Genomic DNA, 22,759 nt, shown 5'->3' with positions numbered 1-22,759 from the left:
ATTAAGTAAAAATAGATATTTCATTTCATGAAATATGAAGTTTATTGCATTGATCCATAACTTTTATGGTAAAAATGAGTAATTGTTAAAGACAATAGGTTGGGACATGAATGATTGAAATTTATGAAGGACTTATGATAAATCAAAGAAAAGTTGTGTGATAAAGTTTTGATAAAACAAAATCACTCCACTTGGAAAATTGTAATGAATAATGAAATTTAAGATGTTAGTATTTCCAAGATTTTCAAAGCTAAATTGTTCCGCTCAATAAATTTCAAATAAGTCCTATATTAAGATATTATGGAGGAATATTATAATCATGGTTACTTGTTTTATGATTAATGAATATATATATATATATATATATATATATATATATATATATATATAGTCTATGAACATAATTATAAACATGATGATATAATTATGGATATTATTGAATAAGTATAATTATGAATATTTTTAGGAGTGATATTTTGGCTTTTATTTAATTTTTAGTGTATAGTGATTTATGAATAAAAGAAAGGTTAAATATATATTTTGGTCTTTATATTTGTGTCCAATTCTCAACTGAGTCCTCATGTTTTTTTTTTTCCCAATTGCATCCAAATATTTGTTAATTTGAGACAATAAAGTCATCTCCGTTAACTTCCCACTGACGCCATCTAACTGTGCTGAGCTGTAAATATATTTATATTGGTGGCATTATGTATTAACTTCAGCCTCAACCCAATGCAATTCCGGCACCAATTCGGAGCCACAAATTCACCCTTCCCTCACCCCTCTTTCCAAAACCCCCAACAGATAATATCATTCAGCTCCCAACAACAAAACCTTTCCTTTCCACCAAACATGGTCCGAGATTCTTCTCTTCCTTACCACCACCATCATCAACAGCATCCGCAACAACTTCTTCAGCATTGGAGAGACGCTCTGAATCTAAGCCCCAGAGGAATGTTCACCCACTTAGGGCCAGATGGAAGGCCACTGTTTAGGGCTCCAACGCAGCCCATAAACACCACCAAGCTCTACAGAAGAGTGAGGCAACGCCCTTGGGGAAAATGGGTCGCTGAATTTTGTCTTCCTCGAAACAGAACGCGTCTCTGGTTGGGCGTATTTGACACGGCCGAGGATGCCGCCATGGCCTACGACCGCGAAGCCTTCAAACTCTGAGGAGAAAATGCCAGACTCAATTTCCCCGAAATGTTCCTCAACAAGGACAAAAACGAACAAGTTGAAGAAGAACCTTCTTCACATGTTCAAGACCAGCATGAACAAAAGTACGTTCCTGTAGGCCGTGACGTGCCAAAGGAAGAGTCTAACGAGAATGACTCAGGAATTGGATCGAGTGATGCTACTGTGAGTGATGAGGTTCATGCTGTTGCTGCTTCTGCAAAAGAAGGTGACGGGGTTTCTCAGGAACTTGTTTGGGGAGAAATGTTTGCATGGTTCAATGCTATTCATGCAGCTTGGGGACCTGGTAGCCCTGTTTGGGATGATTTGGATCCCACCAATAATCTTCTTTACCAATCACACGTTCCTTTTTTATGGTGAGGTTGAGGCTGAAGTTGGAACATAAGGGCTTAGGGCTAACAACTTTGGAGGAATTTAGTTTTCCACGTGCAATTTTTATTATACAAAAAAATACCCATTAAACTTAATACATAATGCCACGAATATAAAAATATTTACAACTCAGCACAGTTAGACAACGTCAGTGGGAAGTTAACGGAGAGAGCTTTATTTTCTCAAATTAACAAATATTTGGATGCAATTGGAACAAAAAAAACATGAGGACCCAGTTGGGAATTGGACACAAATATGAGGATCAAAACATATATTTAACCTAAAAGAAATAATAAGAAAAGTCTAGAAAAATTATAGGAGTTATGGTGGAAAATAATGGTGAGCCAGTAGACATATCCGGTTAAGTACAATGACAATAACTTATTCACATTTAGAATGTTTCCAAAACCTATGATTTTTTTTGTGGTAGTAATGACATCCTTAGATTATTGATAAGGGAGTTTCATTCCATATGATAGGAAATTTATCCTGTTTAATAATTGTGAAAAAAATTACAACTACACCTATAGAATTATCAAATGGGAAAGATGTCATTGCTACAAGAAGGATAGTGTGATTTTGGATGGTGGTTTCTAACTTGACAATTTTTTTTATGTAAGTTTCAATGATTAATTTGCTCATTGATTTATATATCTCGATTAATTGATGTCTCAAATTGTATCGTTCAATTTATAATACTTTATGTGTAATACATGATTGAAAAATGAAGATGTTGATAGGAACGGGTGAACGAACCAATGAACTATATTTTTTTTGGGATATTCCAAAGATACACACATTAACGCTTGACAGAGATTCATCAATTGATTTGTTGCATAAAAAATATTAGGTCACCCATCAAAAAATGTGTTAAAGTTCATCCCTCGTGCAAGTCAATTTAATAAAAGCAATAATTTTAAAATTTGTAACATATGTCCCTATGTTAAAACAAGGAATCACTTTTCATTAAGTGAGCATATTGCAAGTAATTTGTTTGAATTAGTTCATTGTTATTTACGAGCACATTATTACCTAACATTTGTTTATGATTATTCTCATTCTGAGTTTATTTTCTATGCAACAAAACTGAAGTTATGTCTATTGATAAGTGTTTATTTTATTCATAACAAACAAAAATTTTAGCACTTATCTTGCTTGATAATGCTGTAGAAATTGGTATTCCATTTCCTTTTACTCATAAGTTGCTAAAAACATTTGGATACAATCATGTGTAACAAATTAATGTAATTTTTGTGTAAGTTTTAGTGATTTTATGAGAAACAAAGTCACGTAGTTGGAGCCTCAAAAGCATAACTCGAGCACTAAAAGGCAATTCAACCAAATCCAAATACTGTCTTCACAACTTAAGCAGCAAAGTTGATGCCACAACCATGTGAAAAGAACTTCACCCTAAAGTAATTTGAAACATCAGAGTATAAAACTCAACCATAGAGGAAACTCACCTATGAAAAAAACCTTATGGGTTGAACATCACACAGAGGGACTAAGCCTTGAGGAAACTCTCCATGGAAGGAAAACTCACAATCTAACCATCGTGATTAAAGCTCCAACCAAGACTCGAAACCCTATAAATTAAGAACAGACACCGTGTTTTAAACATCCAATTTTCATTTTCAGATTCTTAAACTTCTCCTTCAGGTCTCTCTCCCATTTCACTTGTAATATTTCTTAGAATACAAGGGTCATAAGGGGATTACAATAACTATTGGGATTGATTGTTAGAATCAACATGAGTTATTGAATTTCTCTGTGTTGGGATTGGATGTAGCACTCTAAACTTCTGTACTAGTATTGTTTTATTGTTTTATATAAGTGTTATTTCATATGTTTTAGTGATTTAATTAACTTTATACGCGTGATTAATGATCACTCATCCTTTTCACACACCTCGAATTAGTTGAAAACTAATTCGAGTTATAAATTCAATCCAATAATCTAATATTTCTTAGGTGGCAAAACATGCATTTATATGCTTTAGCTAGTTAAAGAGTCACAATCTTAACACAAAATCATCTTCATCAGAAATTGCATAATCACCTTAAATTCAAATGTCTTTATGTCCTAGGCTGCATACATGAGTTTATGATTACATTAGTGTCCATCCATAGATAATGAATGAATCTTGTTAGTTCAATAAAACAATGACCATGCTTAAGAACAAAGTTGTGAAGTGACAACAACATCAAATTTAATTATTTATGTAATTTTTCATTAAAGAATAAAATTCTGTTTAAGACATCTTGTGTGGGTACTCCACAACAAAATGGGATAATAGAAAGAAAAGCTTAACACTTTGGCACAAGCACTCAGATTTCAAGATAATTTACCAGTGCAGTTTTTGGAAGAATGTGTGTTAGCAACTTATCATTTAATTAATTGCACACCGTCTAATGTGCTTAATTATTTGACACATTGTGAAAATTTATATGATGAACCACTTAGGTTTGATAACATTAAAATTTTTGGTTTCTTATGTTATACACATCAACAACATCGTGATTGAGATGATTTTTCCAATATAAGTCAAAAGTTTGTTTTTATGGATACCCCTATAGAGAAATTGTATGATTTGGAATCTTATGAATACTTTGTCTCTAAAGATGTGAAATTTTACGAACATAAATTTTCTTAGGGGGGGGGGGGGGAGACATCAATGGCCTTGCAAGGAGAAGAGGAGTCACAACTTCAAGGGGGATTCTGTGAAGACTATAATGAAAATGAAGGAGAAAATGTAAGTGGTGTGGTTGGTAAGTTAGTATTTGCAAATGGAGTTGACGAAGATGATGTTATGGTAGTGTAAGAAGAAAATATCGAGAAAAAGAGAGAAGAGGATGAGAAGGAAAATTCCATCAACAAAATATAAAGATTTTGTCACTTATGTTATTAGAAAAGTAAAGTCCTTGAAAAAATCATTTTCTCAACAACATGCCTAAGGTATTCATTATCCTATTATCCACTTTGTAAATAATGAATGATTTACCACTAGACATCAAAATTTTGTTGCAGCTCTAACAACATGGAAAGAACCTAAAAGTTTTAAGAAAACCGTAAAGGATTATGGTCATAATACTACAATGACCAACGAGATATGAACTTTAAAAGAAAATAAAACATGAGTTTTGTAGAAACTGTCGCTCAAAAAGAAAACTTTCGAAAGTGAATAGGTATACAAAACAAAAACATCACTAAAAATGAGAGCATAAAACGTTTGAAAAGAAAATTTGTTAGATTTAGATATCATCACATAAACAAAATATTTGTTCCAATGGCAAAAATTGTGACTATAAGTACCTTTTTTGGCATTGTCAACAATAAAAAAAAAGTAAAAAGTTCATCAAATTGATTTACATAGTGATTTGGTTGAAGAGGTATAAAAGAAAGTTTCTCCATTTACATAGTGATTTGGTTGAAGAGGTATAAAAGAAAGTTTCTCCATGTTTCAAAGACATTAACGCAAATTTTGTTTATAAGTTGAAAAAGTCATTATATAACTTAAAACCATATCAGGGTTAGTAAGTTGACGACATCGAATATATTTTTTTTCTTGTTATATTACTTTATTGGCGTGATTAAATTATCTAGACTTTTTTTTTTCCGAACTAGACATTTTTATTGTTCAAATAATACAATTTTGTTTTGTCAAAAAGTGAATTCTTCCAATGTTTGTCTAATTTTGCATATTGTTTGCAGCTGAAATTTTGTTTTTTTAGAAACGAATTCTTAGCCATATTTTTTTTTTCTGTTTAATATATTTTTATATTTATTTATAGTAAATTACTTTATTTTTTTATAAACCGAAGTGAATATAATTTTAAGAATTATATTTAAATTAATATTTATAAATTAATTGAAAATATTTTTTTTGAAGAGTAATTATAATAAGATAATTTAAATATACTTTAATATGATAATAGAAAAATCATCATAATAAAATATTGTAATTATGGTTGTCTTTTGTAAAACTTATTTTGATGAATGTATATTTATTTAGTTAAAATAATTTGTAATAAAAAGAATTATGTAATAAGTTAGAAAAATAAAACAAAATAATAATATGATTGTAGGTGAAAACGTTTGAGAAGAAATTTAATGTAAAGTTAAAAATTAATAATATTAATGTCAAACATTTAGGTTTATATATATAAAAGAAATATTAACAATTTTGGCATGTATATAGAAATTGTTTGATGAGTTAACTCGTCCAATTTATCCTCCCAAAGAAAACTAGTTTATAGAATATAGTTTAATCCTCTAGCCCATTTAGCTAAATGATTAGTTGAGATTGATTGATTAGTTGAATTGGTGTTGTCTTCCTTTCATTAAATTGAATTTTACACAAACATGTAATAATAATTTGTTTAGGAAGAGATATTGTTAACTATTAAAAATAAATCGTATGTAATAAAATAATTAATATTTTATGAAGCATTATTATAAGTTTTTAATAAAAGTGGTGACACGATGAACAAAAAGTAATTGAATAAAAATGTTAAATTAAATTGGAAGGTGTGAAGAAAGATGGAAGAAATCGAAAGAGGTAATTGGGGGATTACAGAAGGGTTTTTGGTGGGTTTTGCTTCCCTTCCTCGCTCCCTTCCAAGCCAATGCTCTGACAACACTAATTCCAAATGCGTCGCCGCCTTCCCCCCTTCTCCGGCCGCCTCCGCCATCTACTCCTCCCCAATCCCACCAATCCCCTGCGGCCAATTCCACTTTTTCCTATCCTGCACCCGCCTCTCTCCTTCCCTCGTCGTTTCTCCTCCTCTACCCTCTCCAGAGACGATGGCGTCTCCCTCTGCTGTCAGATGTGGATCGACAACTACCGCCACCCAGACCGCGTCGTCACCTCCATCTCCCCCCTCCTCCGCCGCTTCGACCTCTGGCTCCTCGCCTATCAGAAAGTCGCCACCGACGACACGGGCTCCTACGTCCCCCGCTCCTCCATCTCCACCTCCACCCTCCAGGACCTCCTCGCCCTTCGCAACGCCGTCCTCGACGGGAAATTCAAGTGGGGCGCCAGACTCAAGTTCTTCGTGAAATCCCCGCGAGACAAAACCGACTACGATTCCCTCTCCAAGCGCAAAATAAAAACCATCCTCACCACCACGCAGCCCTCACCCTTCCAGGACAAGATCGTTCAGGAGGTTCTATTGATGATCCTGGAACCAATCTATGAGCCTCGCTTTTCCCCAAAGTCCCACGCTTTTAGACCGGGTAGAACACCGCACACTGTCTTAAGGGTCATCAGAAGGAGCTTTGCTGGTTATTTGTGGTATATAAAGGCTGATTTTAGTGTTTTGTTAGATGGGATGAAAGTGGGGTTGGTGATCAATGCTGTCATGAGGGATGTTAGGGATAAATTGATTGTTGATTTGATTAAAGATGCGCTGGTTACGCCGGTGGTTGTCACTACCGTGGAGAAAAAAGAGAAGAAGAAGAAGAGGAAGTATCAGAAAAAGAGGGTGCTGGCCGAGGATGAGCCTAAGCCTGATCCTTATTGGTTGGATACCTTTTTTGGGTTTGCGCCCGAGGAGGCCGAGAGGGTTCCCAATTGGGGGCATTGTGGAGTGCTTAGTCCACTTTTGTCCAATGTTTGTTTGGATGAGTTGGATAGGTGGATGGAGGGGAAGATTAAGGAGTTCTACGTTCCTTCCAAGAGTGATGTTATATGGAATAGTCCTGAAGAGGAGCAGGGGAACACATCATGGCCAGAGTTTGTGCCCACGAGTGGGCCGGATAAGACTAGGAAGATGGATTTTGTTAGGTATGGAGGGCATGTCTTGATTGGTGTTAGAGGGCCTAGGGCTGATGCGGCTGTATTGAGGAAGCAGTTGATTGAGTTTTGTGATCAGAGGTTTATGCTTAAGCTTGATAATGAGAGCCTCCCTATAGAGCATATAACAAAAGGGATAATGTTTTTGGACCATGTGTTGTGTCGAAGGGTTGTGTATCCAACTCTTAGGTACACTGCAACTGGTGGTAAGATCATAAGTGAGAAGGGAGTGGGGACGCTGTTGTCAGTGACGGCCAGCTTGAAACAGTGCATTAAACAGTTTAGGAAGTTAAGCTTTCTCAAGGGGGATAAGGATCCTGATCCCCAGCCTTGTTTTAGGATGTTTCATGCCACGCAGGCGCATACCAATGCTCAAATGAACAAGTTTTTGTCAACCATGGTTGAGTGGTACAGGTATGCGGACAATAGGAAGAAGATTGTAAACTTCTGTTCTTATATTATAAGAGGCTCCCTTGCTAAGCTGTATGCTGCAAAATACAAGCTTCGTTCGAGGGCAAAAGTGTACAAGATAGGTGCTCGTAACTTGAGCCGCCCATTGAAGGAGAAAAAAGGTCAGTCTCCTGAGTACCAGAATTTGTTAAGGATGGGTCTTGCCGAATCAATCGATGGGCTCCATTATACAAGGCTGTCTCTTGTACCCGAGACAGATTACTCTCCATTCCCAAGTAACTGGAGGCCTGACCATGAAAAGTTGTTGCTAGAATTCATAAAACTGGATGATCCAAAGACTTTGGAGGAGCAACGGAGTTGCATCAGTGAACAAGGTCTTGTTACACCTCAAGATTATATTTCAATGCTTGTGTGGAATTACAAAAGGAATTCTCTTGCTATGGACCAGCTTTCCTTAGTAAGGAGCAACGAAAGTGTTGTAGAACAGCATTCGCTAGTTGGCTCAAACCAGGATGATCAGGATCACATAAACAAAGAGGAAGAAGATGATGGAAAGATGAATGCAGCACAAATGTAACAAAAGGTTTTGTAATCTGTACTCCCCAAGGAGTAATATTTTTGTATATGGTCTTTGAATAGGTTCTTTCAGAATATTTTGGACTCGTCGAGAATATGAAATAATAGTTTTTTCATTTAGTTCCCTGATTCCCTCCCTCCCTTTCCTGCACGAGTAGCTTTAACCTATTATACCTGATCTTTGGGTGGTAAACTACTTTGTCCCTTTTCTTTTGTTCCTGTTCTTTTCCTTCCTAGTTTTATGACTTACTAACATGAAGTGTAAATATTAGCATGTGTTAAGAAGGATGGCTATTGTATATAGAAAAACCAATAATGTGCTAAAGCTTTTAGTAGAGTTCCTTGCCTTGATATCGAAAACTTTGTGGATGAAAGATCAAGTGTTGGATCCTAACCACCTCATTCATTTAAATAAAGTTGAATGTCAGCATCAGATAAAAGAAGGTATGGGCATTGTACACTTAACAAGACAAGCGTGTCTTGCCTAAGGCTGTGTATTAGAGATGTATGGAAACCATTCATGTGGTTTCATTTCACTTATTAGCATTAACTTTTAAGAGGGATGATAATCCTGTGAGATATTATCATGATACAGGGTTGAAGTATTTGTGAAGTTTACTTAAGATGAGTTTCTTAACATAGAATGAGTTTCTATGTTCTCATTCTTTAGTTTAATTTGGATTTTGGCAGTTGGCTATTTCAGCTAATTACTTAACTCCTGCTATCTTTGTTCAGAAGTTACGTTTTGGAATTTATCAGAAATGTTACACTTCACATCTTTGAACCTGTCTCTGATGTTCCACAAACCCCTTTTCCTCTTTTCAGGTTGATATTGTCTTTTCACCTTCTCATCATGGATGCTTTCCAAGAGAAAGGATGCTATAACTAGAGTGGAGGGCCCATGCGTGCAGGCATTTAACTTGGGCAAAATATTAGCGCTGCCACTCTGCTTGTGAACACTGGGCAATGAGACGGAGGTAAAAGTTCACGCACTTCAAAATGTGGAAAGCAATTCCTTTCCTCGTACTGTTCTAGAGTGCTTATTTGTGAGTTCACAGGAAGGAGTATGCAGATTTCTGTTGGAGGCTTATAGAGTGTGTTCCTGGTGAGTGCATAGGACAAAGCAAGGTGTGAATTGGACTCCAGCTGGATCATTTGAAATATCATATTAATTTTGTAAATTAGCTATTTGTCCGTATATACTTGCCCCGATTATTTTTTAATGAATTGAGTATATCTGCAACTCTTAGTTCTTAACCACAAATTGTTTCGTGTTTCTATTTTTCACTCTTTTCTGTTCGGGCCTTGAACGCAAGCTGTAAGAACACTTTGAATTTTTGCAGTGTACTGGGAAGAAGCTCATTGTTCTACATTATGAGTTTCTTATTTTTAAAACTTTATAATTTAGTTCGTAATTTTCTTTTTCTTTTCCAGTTGTTTTTTTGTCTGTTAAATATTAAATTTTTGTTTGCTTTTTATTATATCAAAGTTTATTTATGTATTATTTTTCCAAATATTACGAGTTTCTCAGCATTGAGAGCCATTTAGTGACTTCGGGAGATCCTTGACTTGAATCTAGTATAGTCTATAAAGTGGCATGTTTTGGTTGTTCTTTCTCGTTTTATTTGCCATTAATATACAACTAAATTACACGTTGTTCTACGGCTGTGAGCAGTAAAAACAGGCCATTTAGGGGCTCAAGAGAGAGGATTGAGTTATGTTAATTTTCAAAGGCTCAAATGTTAAGAGAGAGAATATTTGAGTAGAATTTTCTGTAGTCTGCTTCAGCCAAATTATGGCAGTGTATTTGCAAGAAAAGATTAAGGTGTAAAAGTAGAAGGGACCTATTTATATGGCACTCTCTGGAGCCAGATGTTCTTTTGTGATAAAATGTTGGTGAATACCTCACCGACAAAATAGTAAAAATGACAAAAAAAAAAAAAAAAGAATTTTATGAAAAAAAAGAATAATTGTTTTCAAAATCTTTCCTCCTTAATTTTTTTTTACAAAATTTTTAAGTTTTTTCATATCCCAAATATGAAAAATGAAGCATTGCAACATCTCTTATAATACCTCCCAATATAAAACCCAAAATAAACTTTTTTAAGTAAAACCTCCTCCAGTCTAAAATCAATAATAAATAAACAAATATGTAAAACTATTTCTTTTGGAAATAATGTTATTTTTTCAGCAAACGCATTAATTGGACTAAAAAAAATATACTATTGAAATAAGTCGATTTGAAACTTTTTTTAGACGAGGCTCACCTAATGCCCACACCAAATCTCCTAGTGCCAATCATAAAGAACATTACTTTCCTAACTGTTCTGCATCTGGGCTTATTTACAGACATGAAATTGAAGTTTCAAGGTGAATGGTACAAGTAGAGGCAACAGGGTTGTAACCACCTTCCCAATTTTCCCAGGAAAAGTCAAAATCCCAGTACCTCTCAAATACCTTCCTGCCTTAACGCCTAGTAGATTTAATACCTAATTCCTTGGAACGGAGTTTTAAATTGTGAAAAAGAATGTGCTCAAATTACTAGTTCGAGAACAATAATAATGTCTCAAATACAATGAATTACACTAATAAACTAAGCTGGGAAGTGTCCCAAGTTAGTTCTCTAGCCGCCTGCTCCAATAAGCTCCCATCAATTCTGCATACCTATCAGAGTGAACAATCAAACACTTTAGTATTTAAAAAATAAACTCATTATGTACAAGCTAAAAATCACCAACATACCAGTTAAATATAAGCCAATGAATAGTGTCACCATGATGGTAAATATAGAAGCTCTTACACCAATAGCAGCCGAAGTTGACCTGCACAATGGATGACTCCTCAGTATAACAAGAGCAAATCTTATGAAATGAAAAGCTGTTAATGACTACTTTGGTCAAGATCTTGTTGGAATAACCTTTTCTATAAGTATTTACAGGATAAGAAAATAAGAAAATAAAATGAATTGAGTTCTTCTGTTCACTTGACCACTTAACTTCACAAAAGCTTTTTCATCTGACTTCTCCAAAAGCTGAAGGACATACGTTGGTTTTGGTTCAGGGAAAAAGTTCAATTCATTTTACCTTCTCATTTTCTTCTCCAATATATAGCTTTCATAGTTTAAATGGAAATTACCTTGCTACCAGGTCCTTAACAGATTCAGTTGTTAGTCCAAAACCAAAAGGATAAAGAGGATCATAGTGAGGATCCCCAACATTCATCGGGAGTTGATCAACAGATTTGAACCATGTCCTTGCAAGCTTACCCGTGAAACCATAGTCACCAAAAAGGACATCTGTCACACCTTGGCCTTCAGTGCCTGGCAACCATGCGGCCACCAATGCATCTATAGTAGAAACGTATGGTTCAATCACAATAGGTCTGCCAGAGATGATGACTACCACACACTTAACAGTCCCACAGACATTGTTGATCACATTTGGCCCAGATTCTATCATTGTAAGTGTTGTGCTGTCCCCAGCTGTTTCAGCATAAGGAGGCTCACCAACTACAATAACTGCATATTCAAAGTTATTGGATTTAACAAACTCATTATCAGGGTTGTCGCGATAGACTACTTCTGTGCTTGGATCAACTGCTGATTTTATGGCACTGAGAATAGTTGTTCCTGTTCACGGAAAATAATATTAGTTTCTTTCTCCTCCTTTCACATGCATGCAAACTACCAGCTATTAGTTATTCAAATATATCATCACAAGCTTGGTGAATATTTATAAAAAGGGGAAGTTCCCTTTCATTGCTTCACAAATTATAATATTTTGGATAACTTCAGATAATGCCCAATGCTCATTAACTAGTCTAACTCGTCAAAATATAAAAAGTCACAACATTTAGAGCTCATGATCTCCATGGACGTAGACTTCAGCTTGTTATGAATGTCAGAGAGTTGCTTACCTCTTGTGTCACTGTTGCCACTGAATCCTTGCCATTTGATTGTCCACCCTCCACATTGGTAGCCCAAGTTATCGGCATGGCTACCAGCAACTAGAATTTTTGGGACTTTCTTTGGAAGAGGCAGAAGTGGAGTACTTTCATTTTTCCCATTCTTAAGTAGCACGAGAGATTTTCTCACAGCTTCCCTTGCTAGGTCTCTGTGTTCCTAGTGAATCAACACAATCATGACTCTCAGCGTCTCAATCATGGTCAGATAAATTACAGGCAACAAGAACTGCCGCATATAATAGTTTTGTTCATAAAAATCAGAGCAGGCGTCAGATAAGTTCATTGTTGTGATGTGGACTTGGGTATCATGGGATGTCAAAGTTCCAATCATGCAGTAAGATTAAGAATGTAAATATATTCTGTTTAGTTTCTTAATAAAAGTCAGTTTCAAGATTTTCATCTTTTTCTTAAAAGTATTATCAGCTGAATCTATTAGGAAGCTGGATCATCTACAATGGGTTGAACAATAAGAATCAATCCCAAATAGGAGATCTTTAGTTCACACCTATAGGACATGGTCAGGTGGTTTAGGAAGCAAGGAAGATTATATTCCATGTGGTTCAAATTCTTGATATTGCCTGTGGTCTTCCGAGGCATTATCGGGAAAACAATTTCATCAAATGTATTTGTTTTTTCATCAAAGGAAAGAGGATGATATTTTATATTGTTGGTTAAAATAATCGGTTTGAATGACTCACCTGGCTTCCAAGCTCATTGACTAAGCTGGTATCAGCTAAAGGATTCTCAAAAAGACCCATGGTGAACTTTACAAGCAAAATTCTCTCCACAGCATCATCAATACGCTCCATTGGAATGATATTGCTCTTGACCAAGAGTGTAAGATCCTGAATGAACTCATCATATTTAAATGGGACCATGACCTGTGATGATTGGTAACAAAAGGAAAGGTTTCATGAGCTACACTCGAGCAGAAATATTATTCACTCCAGTCCTGCAGGTAATTTCATCATGAAGAGCAACTAACCATATCAACACCAGCTTCAATGGAAGCCTGCACAGAGTATGTGTAATTTGAATCCGGTGGTGATGTGATTCTATCAATACCTTGCCAATCTGAGATGACAAACCCCTGATAAATAAGTAAACAAATTTGTTGTTAGCATCCAGAAAATGAAACATGTTGATTAGATCAGGAACAGACAATGGCATAAAGACAGGCTGTACAGTAACAGAACATCAGATCGGTTTATTCTCACAGTATTCTTGAAAATATGGGTCAAACAACGTTATCCAAAGTTTAAATGGATTTCTCATGACTCACAAAACAACTTTTGTAGTAGATTCAGTAATGCATAACATTAAACATAATAGAGCAAATATTGATTTTCAAGGATATCCAAAGTGAGTTTTTTTGAAGAAGGATTTCAGAAAATCTTTATTTACAAACCTCTCCTTAAATAATAAACTTATATAGCAGTAACAAATAGCAAGTTAGAAAGCAATCAAAACGTGACAGAAATATCAAACACTAGTCAAATGTTTCAAGGGAAATGACTCGACATTTTATATTTGAATTGAAAATCAAATGGAATTGAATCAAAAAAGACAAATACATAAACCAATAATGATAAAAATTGAAGGCCTTGATCAGTTAAGTACAAGAATTTTCTTGTGCTGCCATGTCCAAATCATGTTATGCAGTGTTCCACCCATGCTGGGTCTGTTTTTCATACTTGACAGACAAGATAATATGATAGACAAGAAAGCGAGAAGCATTACTGTAAAAGCATTAAGTAGTTGCTTCCATTGCGTGGAACAATTGTACCAAAACATTTATTACGCAAGAGAAAAAAAAAACAAAGAAGCCAAACCTTAAACTTGAGGGTATTCTTGAGGAAGCCAGCGACTAAATCACGATTTGCGTGCATCTTTACACCATTCCAACTGGAGTAAGAAACCATGACAGTAGAGACCCCCTTAATAATGGAATCTGAATAGGCAGGCATGTGAATGCTTAACAGTCCATGCCAATCAATCAATGTGTTGTTCTCATTTACTCCCTTCACTGTACCACCATCTCCAACAAAGTGTTTAGCACAAGCTGCTACCTTTGTCCTACAAAATTCATAAGCCTAATAAGGGATGGAAAAAACATAAGTACAAGTCAATCATGTCAACTTTTTTATTCATTTGGATTGCAGCTTAATAATGTTGGTTGATGATAATAATAACTAATTGACAAGTATCCCTATATAGACTGCCATTTGTTTGAAGTGAATTCCTAAGTCAAATTATGATATAGTAAGACAGTAAACAGACCTTATTATCCAAATAAAATAATATCTAACCATTACCAAGACGATGAATAACAAGCATACATCATATCAACAAGTTGCTGATACAGAGGCACAATGTTACTTTTTTCACACTTCAGTTAAAATGCCTAAGAATTTCAAAGTATAAACTAGATTAAAGTTTAGATTTACTAAAAATCACTAAAGCTCCACGAATTATATCATCTTTCTGGGCAGAAAAAACAATAGATTGGGGGCATAAAAATCCATACATCACGGCCCTGGTGTAAATTATTGAAAATAAGTCCAAAAATTGCATGAAAAAAAAAAATAGTGAAAAGCATTCTTATTTCATAAAATGCTTTAAAATAATTAATACATACTTGCCCCCAACATATGGAAATCCCTTTCTGGAATTGGCAGGGATACTTCCTTGTAGACCAGGTATGATTGCTGTCATTTCTTGCACAATTTTAGCATCCTCACTATAGCTTTCATAACACCGACCCCATCTTGGATCTCTACAAACCTAAAACCAATGTTTCAGGAGTAATCGGTAACATTATCAAAGAAAAAGGTACACATTTGAAAACCTGTTCAATTTAATAAGAAACTTTATAAAATCTTATCATTATAATCTCTCCTATTTACCGCTATGCATGGAGCAAAAACATAAGGAATCCCAGTAGCTCTGACTTCAAGAGCAGTAGCAGCACCAATCCTTTGTGCCAGGTCTGGATCCCTGTTCATCACAGATTATTAGAATGGAACAACCTATGTTTTAAACCTACAGAAATGACGGCATATTTCTTTTAACCACTCCCTTCTCACCCAAGTATGCTGTTGGTGAAATGGTTCAGGTGACTACGTCAATTATCAAATTACATATGAAAGGTCTATTATTTATCAAATCTTGTTCATATGACATACAAAAAAAAAATAAATCATAATAAATCTTAAACTTGCCTGGTACATCCAAGACCAACATTATGGGGAAATATGGTTGCATTGTAGACATTATTGTGTCCATGAACAGCATCAATACCATAGATCATTGGTATACCCAACCTACTCTCCAAAGCTCCTTTCTGAAATTCATTTATCATATTAACCCAATCTTCGGCAGTGGCCTTCGGAAGGGGCTCACTACCACCGCCACTCAAAACACTCCCTGCACACAAATAATGTCTTATCATGAGATTATAAAACTAAGATTAAAAAGAAAAAGAAAAACACTATAGATTTGAAAGGAATTAGTAACATGTTCAAATGAACAAGCACAAAGACGTTTGTAACAGATTGAGAGAAATGGAAACTCAAACTGAAGCCAAGGAAATAAATAGCACGAATTTTGCAACTTTCCTACTTTCTTAAGGATCCCTTTCCAGTGCTCTAGACTCTAGTCTTCATAATTAGTGAATTAAATCTAGTGATTATGAATACAGTGAAGAAGATGCTCAGAACTAATCAGCAACTGAGTTGGGAGCCAAACTATCTAAAGGAAACCCCCAGGAGTTGGTGCTGTTCAAGTAGTATGACAAATTTTACATTTTGAGAGGTCAAAGGTTTTGAGCTACACTTGTCTCTCCTGGGGTAAAGTATATGTAAGTGTTTTATAAGTTCTCTTTGAACCCAAATACTTGCCTTTCCTTGGAAAGAGGTATCATCCCCTTCCCCAAAAATATCTTGTACCCAAAAAAAAATTGATGTCTTAGGTCAACACAAAATTATCAATGAAAATGAATTGCAAGGCATATAATTACACAGAAGAAATCCTTCTTCATAAGTGAATAGAAATACCGAAAGCAATATCAAACAGATGTTGAATAACAGGAGACTCATCACCACTAAAACATGTAATTTGTAATATTAGTCAGACTTGTAAACAATCAAATGCAATGCAAATAAAAAGGAAAAACACAACATAAAACTGTAAGCTAGGTTACAAAACGGTTAATTTCTTAGACATGCGGATTTTTGTCAATAAACCATATGTACTCCCTTTTCTTTTAAGGGAGATACCAGATAATGACATATGTAGTTATTTTACCCTTTTTTTTCTAAATAAAAAAGCTCCTGAGTAAAGAAAGATAACTACATAAAAATTCGCTCTTGAAAATAAAATTACAGATTTAACTCGAACACTTTCAACTGAAAAGAGAAAAAGAAGCTAGGAGTTCTCAGTTATTCTTACCAATGAAGCTGGTTTTCATAACCTTAGCATTGGCAACACTCCTATCAATCTGAACCATTTGACCAATCTTCTCCTCCACAGTCATTCGACTCATCAAGTCCTTAATCCGAGTTGCAACTGGTTGCTTTGGATCTTTGTATCTAAGATACTCTGTTTGAGCCTCTCCAGTTGATGCCAACCACCAACATACCCACAGAACACCCAACAAGTGAACCAATGCCCTAGACATGTTGAGCTCCCCAGCTCAAGCGTCACCTGCAGAAATTGACAGAAAACAACACCCGACCCAATAAAGGTTTAGTTTTTGGAGTTATACCCCATTTGGTCTCTAAGGTAAGAAGATAGAACAGAAGCAAAAGAAAAGCATATCCCATGAAATGGGATTCAAGAAAACCAAACCCCATTCCTTGAAAGACAGTTTTTTTTTTTAACTTTAAAATGTGAAAAAGGTTCTACACTATAAAGTAGCAAGTGTCACCAAGATCAAACACACTTTTTTTTGCAGCAAGATTTTTTTTTTTTTATTCAACCACATAGAAAGGGAAGTGAGGGAATGGATCAAAACAAAGGAACAGCTACACCGTTCCAGTGAAGGAGAGAAAGAGAAAGGGTGGGACAGATACCTCAAAGGGAAGCAAAAAACAGTGACTTTATGAGATGATATCTAGAAAAGTTGGTAACTTTGGATCCAATGGAAAATGGGGTGATAGAAATAATGGAAATGGCACTCACTGCATACGGAGGAAACAGAAAGAAAACATATGGATGGTAGTGGGAGACACCTATCACAGTTGTAGTCAGAAGTGGGCGGTTTTTCACTTTGAGAAGTGTGGAAGTTGGTTAACAAATGGGGGTGATCACAACCATGTGGGTAAAAATTCCAACATACGAAAATATCAATTTTTCTCCTTAATTGTACCAACTAGAGTTTGGTTCTACTACTTGACTAAGATTGAACTAGTATTTGATACGACAGTTAATGTTTATTTTATACAATTAAAATTTAAACTTTGTTCTTACCAAGAAGGATAGTAGTTTTCTGGAGTTGATTAGAGAAGTATTATTGGAAGTTGAGTTTGAATATTCCAGAAGTGATAATATAGTGCTTATGAAGAGTGGGAAGTTTCACTTTCAGAATAATTTCCAAGTTCAAGTTAGTAACAACCAGAAAAATTATAAAATGTGAAAGTGATTGAGAGAAATCGAGTGACTGATGTGAAATTAATTTGTATTTATAAACTTTTAAGTTCTTAAACAAACACTGGAAATATTATCAATATAAACAAATATTAATAATACAATTGGTATATTAGATATCAAGAATGATATATAACAAATGGTTCTTACCAATTTATATATTCAAATAAGTGTTGTTCGAAATAATATGTCATATATTATTTCTTAATATCTTGAAAATAAGTGGTAAAAGCTTAAATATGTGATTATAACTTCTCTAAATTAATAAATCGGATTTAGCCTAAAAATACTTTAGCTTTTATTCTCCAAATATATATACTTTCTTAAAACAGATAATAAAAGAAAGAAGACAATGGTACCTAAACTTTTTGCAAGAGTATATGAGCTTAAACAATAAGATATTCGGATATTAAAAGTTGTATTAAACAATACATTCAGATAATATTACGAGTAAATCCTTTGGATGTCATGTGAAAATGGATGACAAACTGGTGTTTTAACGGTAAATATATATTTACGTAAAAAAAATAGTGTAATTTGAAAAACATTATAGAAAGTTAGTGTAATTTAATCTAAAATATAAATGATTATTTTATAATGAGTAGTTATTTGAATTAAAAAAATGGTTACTAAAATGATAAAATTTAAAATAATTTGTCATTATGAATAACTATTCAAATTTTAAAAGTAGTAATTAAGAGGGTAAAATTAAAAAAACAAAAGAGGATATTATTTAATTGATAATATATATATAGAGAGAGAGAGATATTTGTTAGTTTTAAAATTTTTATACTTTTAAATAATTTTTCCAGTCACTATTACTGACTATAATTAGTTTAAGTTAAAAATAAATTTTTTAATTGATATAATTTTAAAAATATAAAATATTGCTATTATAGTTTATAAATATGTAATTTAATTAAGTAATATATTTTTGGTTCAAATATTTACTTTTAATAATATATTTTATTTGAAAATATATCTCAATTGTACTCTTATAATTTGTCTTCTCTGTATTAATTTTTATATTATTGTATAACATAAAATGTATCATAGGATACTCTTCCATGAATATATATCATATGGATAAAGATATTTTGACACCTAAGTTCTAACAAATTTTTGACACCGGACACGTGTCATAAGTCAATTAGTTCGTGTACTTCAATTTTTTTAAACATTAAACACACTGACCAATTGACTTATGACACATGTCCGGTGTCAAAAATTTGTTAAAATTTGGATGTCAAAATATCATTGTCCATATCATATAGGATCGAATGGCCAATGAACAAAATTATAAAGTAACCAGAGTAAGAGAGACATACTTAGGAGTCATAAAGCATAGTTATTAAAACTGTAACGACATTGATTAATGAGTAATTAATAAAGTAAGTAATAATCATTAATCATAATCATTAATCATATAACTTGTACAATATCATTTACTTATGATACCATAAAATTAATGTAATTCCCCTCACCTACTATGTCCATCTTCATGAAAAAAAAATTGTAAACTCAAACGGTAAAATTAATGAGAACTTGGATATTTAATACAAAATATTTAAAAATAAAAAATTTCAAAATATGATAAATTAAATGGATAGATCACTTTTTTAGGTGATTCCACTGGTATTAGTAACAAAATTAAAAAAAGATTAAGAAAACAAATTAATTTTATCAATTTAATAGTTTCACATAGTTTTTAAAATATAGTTTAAATATTATGTTATCATTTTTTTCTATTTTTTGATGTATTTTTTTAAAAACAAAACTTTATCGAGGTTTCGTACTAAAGAAATTCAGATATATCAAATTTAGGATGAGAACAATCTTAATTTTCTCAATCAAATTATAAAAGGTTGGTGAATTTAAACTTTACATCTATTGAACTTTACAATTCAAATATCTATTTCACTTTTTAACAACATTTTTTCACTGGTGGAAAAAAATAAAAAAAATTTGTGTGCATAAAATAAGGATTGCATCTTAATATTTTAATAACATCTTTTGATAATTTTTAATAACAGTATTATCACTTTATTAATATATTTAAATTTTAAAAAAATATATTTAAAACAAATCAATCATAAATTATTACATATATTATGTTAAAAGGTTGTAAAAAAAAGTTTGTTAAAATAATTTTTCCATAAAAAAAATGTCATTAGAAATTTTGTGAGACTTTTATTCATGCTTTTATTTAGATTTTTCGTGAAAGATTTTTCGTTCTTCGGATATAAATTTCAACTAACAACTAAATTAAATGTAGATTGGAATCAATATGTGTTAATCTGTAAATGTATTTAAGACGATCCTTCGTCATATCTATGCTTAAGTAATTTTTAATAAAATATTTTAAAAGAAAAAATAGTTTTTTGATTAAAATTGGATCACACAAAATTTCTTAAAAGCTTACAGAAAAATAATTTATATAAATAATATGGATAATGATATGTTAACATGTATTTTTGATAATATTTTAATATACTATCAGTTTTAGTTTAAAATACATTATCATAATAAATAGTAAATCAGATAAAAAATAACGTGTCATAACGTTGTGAAATAATTTATGTTAAAATATTTATTTCCTAACATTATATAAAATATCTTATTTTCTCAAAAGGACAAGTTTGTGAGAAAAACATGTGTGGCTTGTTTTGGTAGGTGAGCTAATCAATTAACTAAGGCAGGAAGTTACTATTTTTCATAATTATTTAAGCATCATATTAGGTTTTTTTAATAAAAGTTATCAGAATAGATAAATTTTAAATTTTTTATTTATTTATATGAATAAATCGTATTTCTATACATTTTTATTATGAAAGAAAATTATATATGAATAAGACGACTTCAAACTTTTAAAGTAAAGTTGTACAAATAATAATATTATACTAAAATCGTATTAATTTTGAATTGAAGTTGTAGATCAAATGCAAATTTATTATGCTTAATTTTTTTTTTATAATTTGGACTAAAGTTTATAAGTGATATTAATTTAGTATAATTTGGTTTGAATTAAAATCATGTAAAATTGACACAATTTTACTATAATATAATTCTACGATAATTTCAATTTAAATCACATTACACTAAAATCATATCATCTTTGCATGATTTCAATATAAATTAATCAAACTTTAAGTAAGATAAAACGACAAGCTTGTTTGATTAGAAAACTAAACAGATCTTAATAATTTGTTTTTCAGATAGAAAAAAAATATTAGGAAATTCTTAATTCCTCACATAATGGCTTCTCAACTATCCTTGAATTTATTTATTTTTCGTTTAATTAAAAAGTTTATGTGAAATAACAACCAAATGGTAATCGTGATCTTTATTTTACTGAATGACTGGCAAAAAGATGTGAAAAGGTGGATTCCATAACATAAAAAGTGTATAATTTGGCAAACAGATTTGAAAGGAAAGGAAAAAAAGAGATAAGATTGTGTGGTAAAGACAAAAATGATTATTGTGGGGTGGTACTTTGTTCAAAAGTGTAGAACATGCAAAGAATAACTTCATCAATGGAAACCACTTTTTTTTTTATAGGAATCTCGATCAAATTCAATTATTTTCTACTACATTTTCTCAAACGATAATGATATTTAGACAATATTTTTCTGACAACATTTAAATATCAACTATGTATTATTTTGTGATTGATCCAAAATTACTTCACAATCAATAATAAAAATCATAAACATCATCATGGACCGATTACATAATAACACATAGATGATGTTCAAATATTATAAAAAAATATTGTCTAAGTATCATTATCCTTTCTCAAATTACTTACTTTTTATAGATAATGATACTTTGACAATATTTTAATATTATTTATGTGTCATTATGTGATTGATCCATGTTAGTGTTTATGATTATTATTATTGATTGTAAAATAATTTTAAATCAATCATAAAATGACACGTAAATAGTGTTAAAATATTATAAAAAATATTATTAAAATATTATTATCCTTTTCTATTATTCGCATTTAAAAGTAACAATAATATATAAAATAGAAATAAAACATTTGCTTTCAATTCTTCATAAATTTCTTTGGATTCCTTGCTGTGGGAACTATGTTGCTTTTGTCTTTTCTTTCTCAGTCTTTATGATCAAACCTAGAATTGCACGCAAATTTAAAAAGGAAAGAAATAATAGCACAGGAAAAAGTCCATTTTTAAATAAATTATAAGTAAAAGTTATTTTTAACCTGTGAGGTATAATCAATATTTATTATGTTTATTTCTGCAGTCAAAATGACCAAATATTCGTGGGACGAGGCTTGTTCTATTTGCCCCCCCGTAATTTCTAACAGCATCCCCTAAATTTTATAATGACATTTTATATTTCCAAAGTTAATTTTCGATATTTACTTCCAAAAATTTTCAACACAAACTTTCCAGTATTTTTCAAATAATTTTCTGGAAAATAATTTTTAAAATAGAATTTTCAGAACAAATTTTTTAAAACAATGAAAGTTGGGCCTCAAAAGTTGTATTTGAGTTTTATACATTGGATTTTTTACAATATATCGTTTACATTAAAAAAAATAACAACGATAACTTTCTTTTAAAAACCCTTTACATTGCTTTAAAAATTAATTATATATAAAATTATTTTGTTATCATTTATGTTTATATACCACAATTTTTGTAATGATCATATTATTAACATATTATAATATTATATACTAAATACAAAATCCATATTATATTAATTGCTGACTATACATGAATCAATTTCATTTATAATTTCTTTCGTGAACAAATATTAACTTAACATCTC

At 32.3% G+C, this 22,759-nt stretch overlaps 2 protein-coding genes and 1 pseudogene across 4 annotated transcripts; 2 read left to right on the top strand and 1 right to left on the bottom strand.

Moving 5' to 3' along the window:
- Positions 1-525: 525 nt before the first annotated feature.
- On the top strand, positions 526-1,767 carry LOC106774867 (annotated as a pseudogene).
- A 4,328-nt stretch (positions 1,768-6,095) lies between these two features.
- Positions 6,096-9,778, top strand: LOC106776269 (nuclear intron maturase 2, mitochondrial). 2 transcript variants are annotated; one of them, XR_001376887.2, is made up of 3 exons: positions 6,096-8,354; positions 9,173-9,324; positions 9,406-9,778. XR_001376887.2 is itself a non-coding variant. In XM_014663667.2 (2 exons), exon 1 carries the CDS (start codon positions 6,216-6,218, stop codon positions 8,346-8,348), a length of 2,133 nt encoding a protein of 710 aa, XP_014519153.1. In that variant the 5' UTR covers positions 6,096-6,215; the 3' UTR covers positions 8,349-8,354; positions 9,173-9,778. The 2 variants fall into 2 exon arrangements, 1 of the variants encoding a protein (XP_014519153.1); XM_014663667.2 differs by having other exon boundaries at positions 9,173-9,778.
- Positions 9,779-10,633: 855 nt separating this feature from the next.
- Positions 10,634-17,644, bottom strand: LOC106775999 (beta-glucosidase BoGH3B). 2 transcript variants are annotated; one of them, XM_014663283.2, is made up of 12 exons: positions 17,492-17,644; positions 16,760-17,014; positions 15,532-15,736; positions 15,217-15,307; positions 14,949-15,094; positions 14,143-14,386; positions 13,296-13,400; positions 13,009-13,191; positions 12,263-12,467; positions 11,483-11,975; positions 11,090-11,169; positions 10,634-11,011 (listed from the first exon to the last, which is right to left on the bottom strand). In XM_014663283.2, exons 2-12 carry the CDS (start codon positions 16,986-16,988, stop codon positions 10,998-11,000), a joined length of 1,995 nt encoding a protein of 664 aa, XP_014518769.1. In that variant the 5' UTR covers positions 16,989-17,014; positions 17,492-17,644; the 3' UTR covers positions 10,634-10,997. The 2 variants fall into 2 exon arrangements, with proteins under 2 accessions (XP_014518769.1, XP_014518768.1); XM_014663282.2 differs by having other exon boundaries at positions 17,383-17,643.
- Positions 17,645-22,759: the final 5,115 nt, after the last annotated feature.

This window comes from Vigna radiata, chromosome 10 (assembly GCF_000741045.1).
Source record: "Vigna radiata var. radiata cultivar VC1973A chromosome 10, Vradiata_ver6, whole genome shotgun sequence".
NCBI classification, from domain to species: domain Eukaryota; kingdom Viridiplantae; phylum Streptophyta; class Magnoliopsida; order Fabales; family Fabaceae; genus Vigna; species Vigna radiata.
Note: the sequence above shows the minus strand (reverse complement) of the source record. Positions and strands in the feature narration are given on the sequence as shown.

Coding starts and splice junctions, on each gene's coding strand:
- LOC106776269 (XM_014663667.2), top strand. CDS start 6,216: ATGCGTCGCCGCCTTCCCCCCTTCTCCGGCCGCCTCCGCCATCTACTC.
- LOC106775999 (XM_014663283.2), bottom strand. CDS start 16,988: ATGTCTAGGGCATTGGTTCACTTGTTGGGTGTTCTGTGGGTATGTTGG. Junction 12,468..13,008: donor TCAATGAGCTTGGAAGCCAG/GTGAGTCATTCA, acceptor TTGATTCACTAG/GAACACAGAGACCTAGCAAG. Junction 11,976..12,262: donor TGGCAACAGTGACACAAGAG/GTAAGCAACTCT, acceptor TTCCGTGAACAG/GAACAACTATTCTCAGTGCC.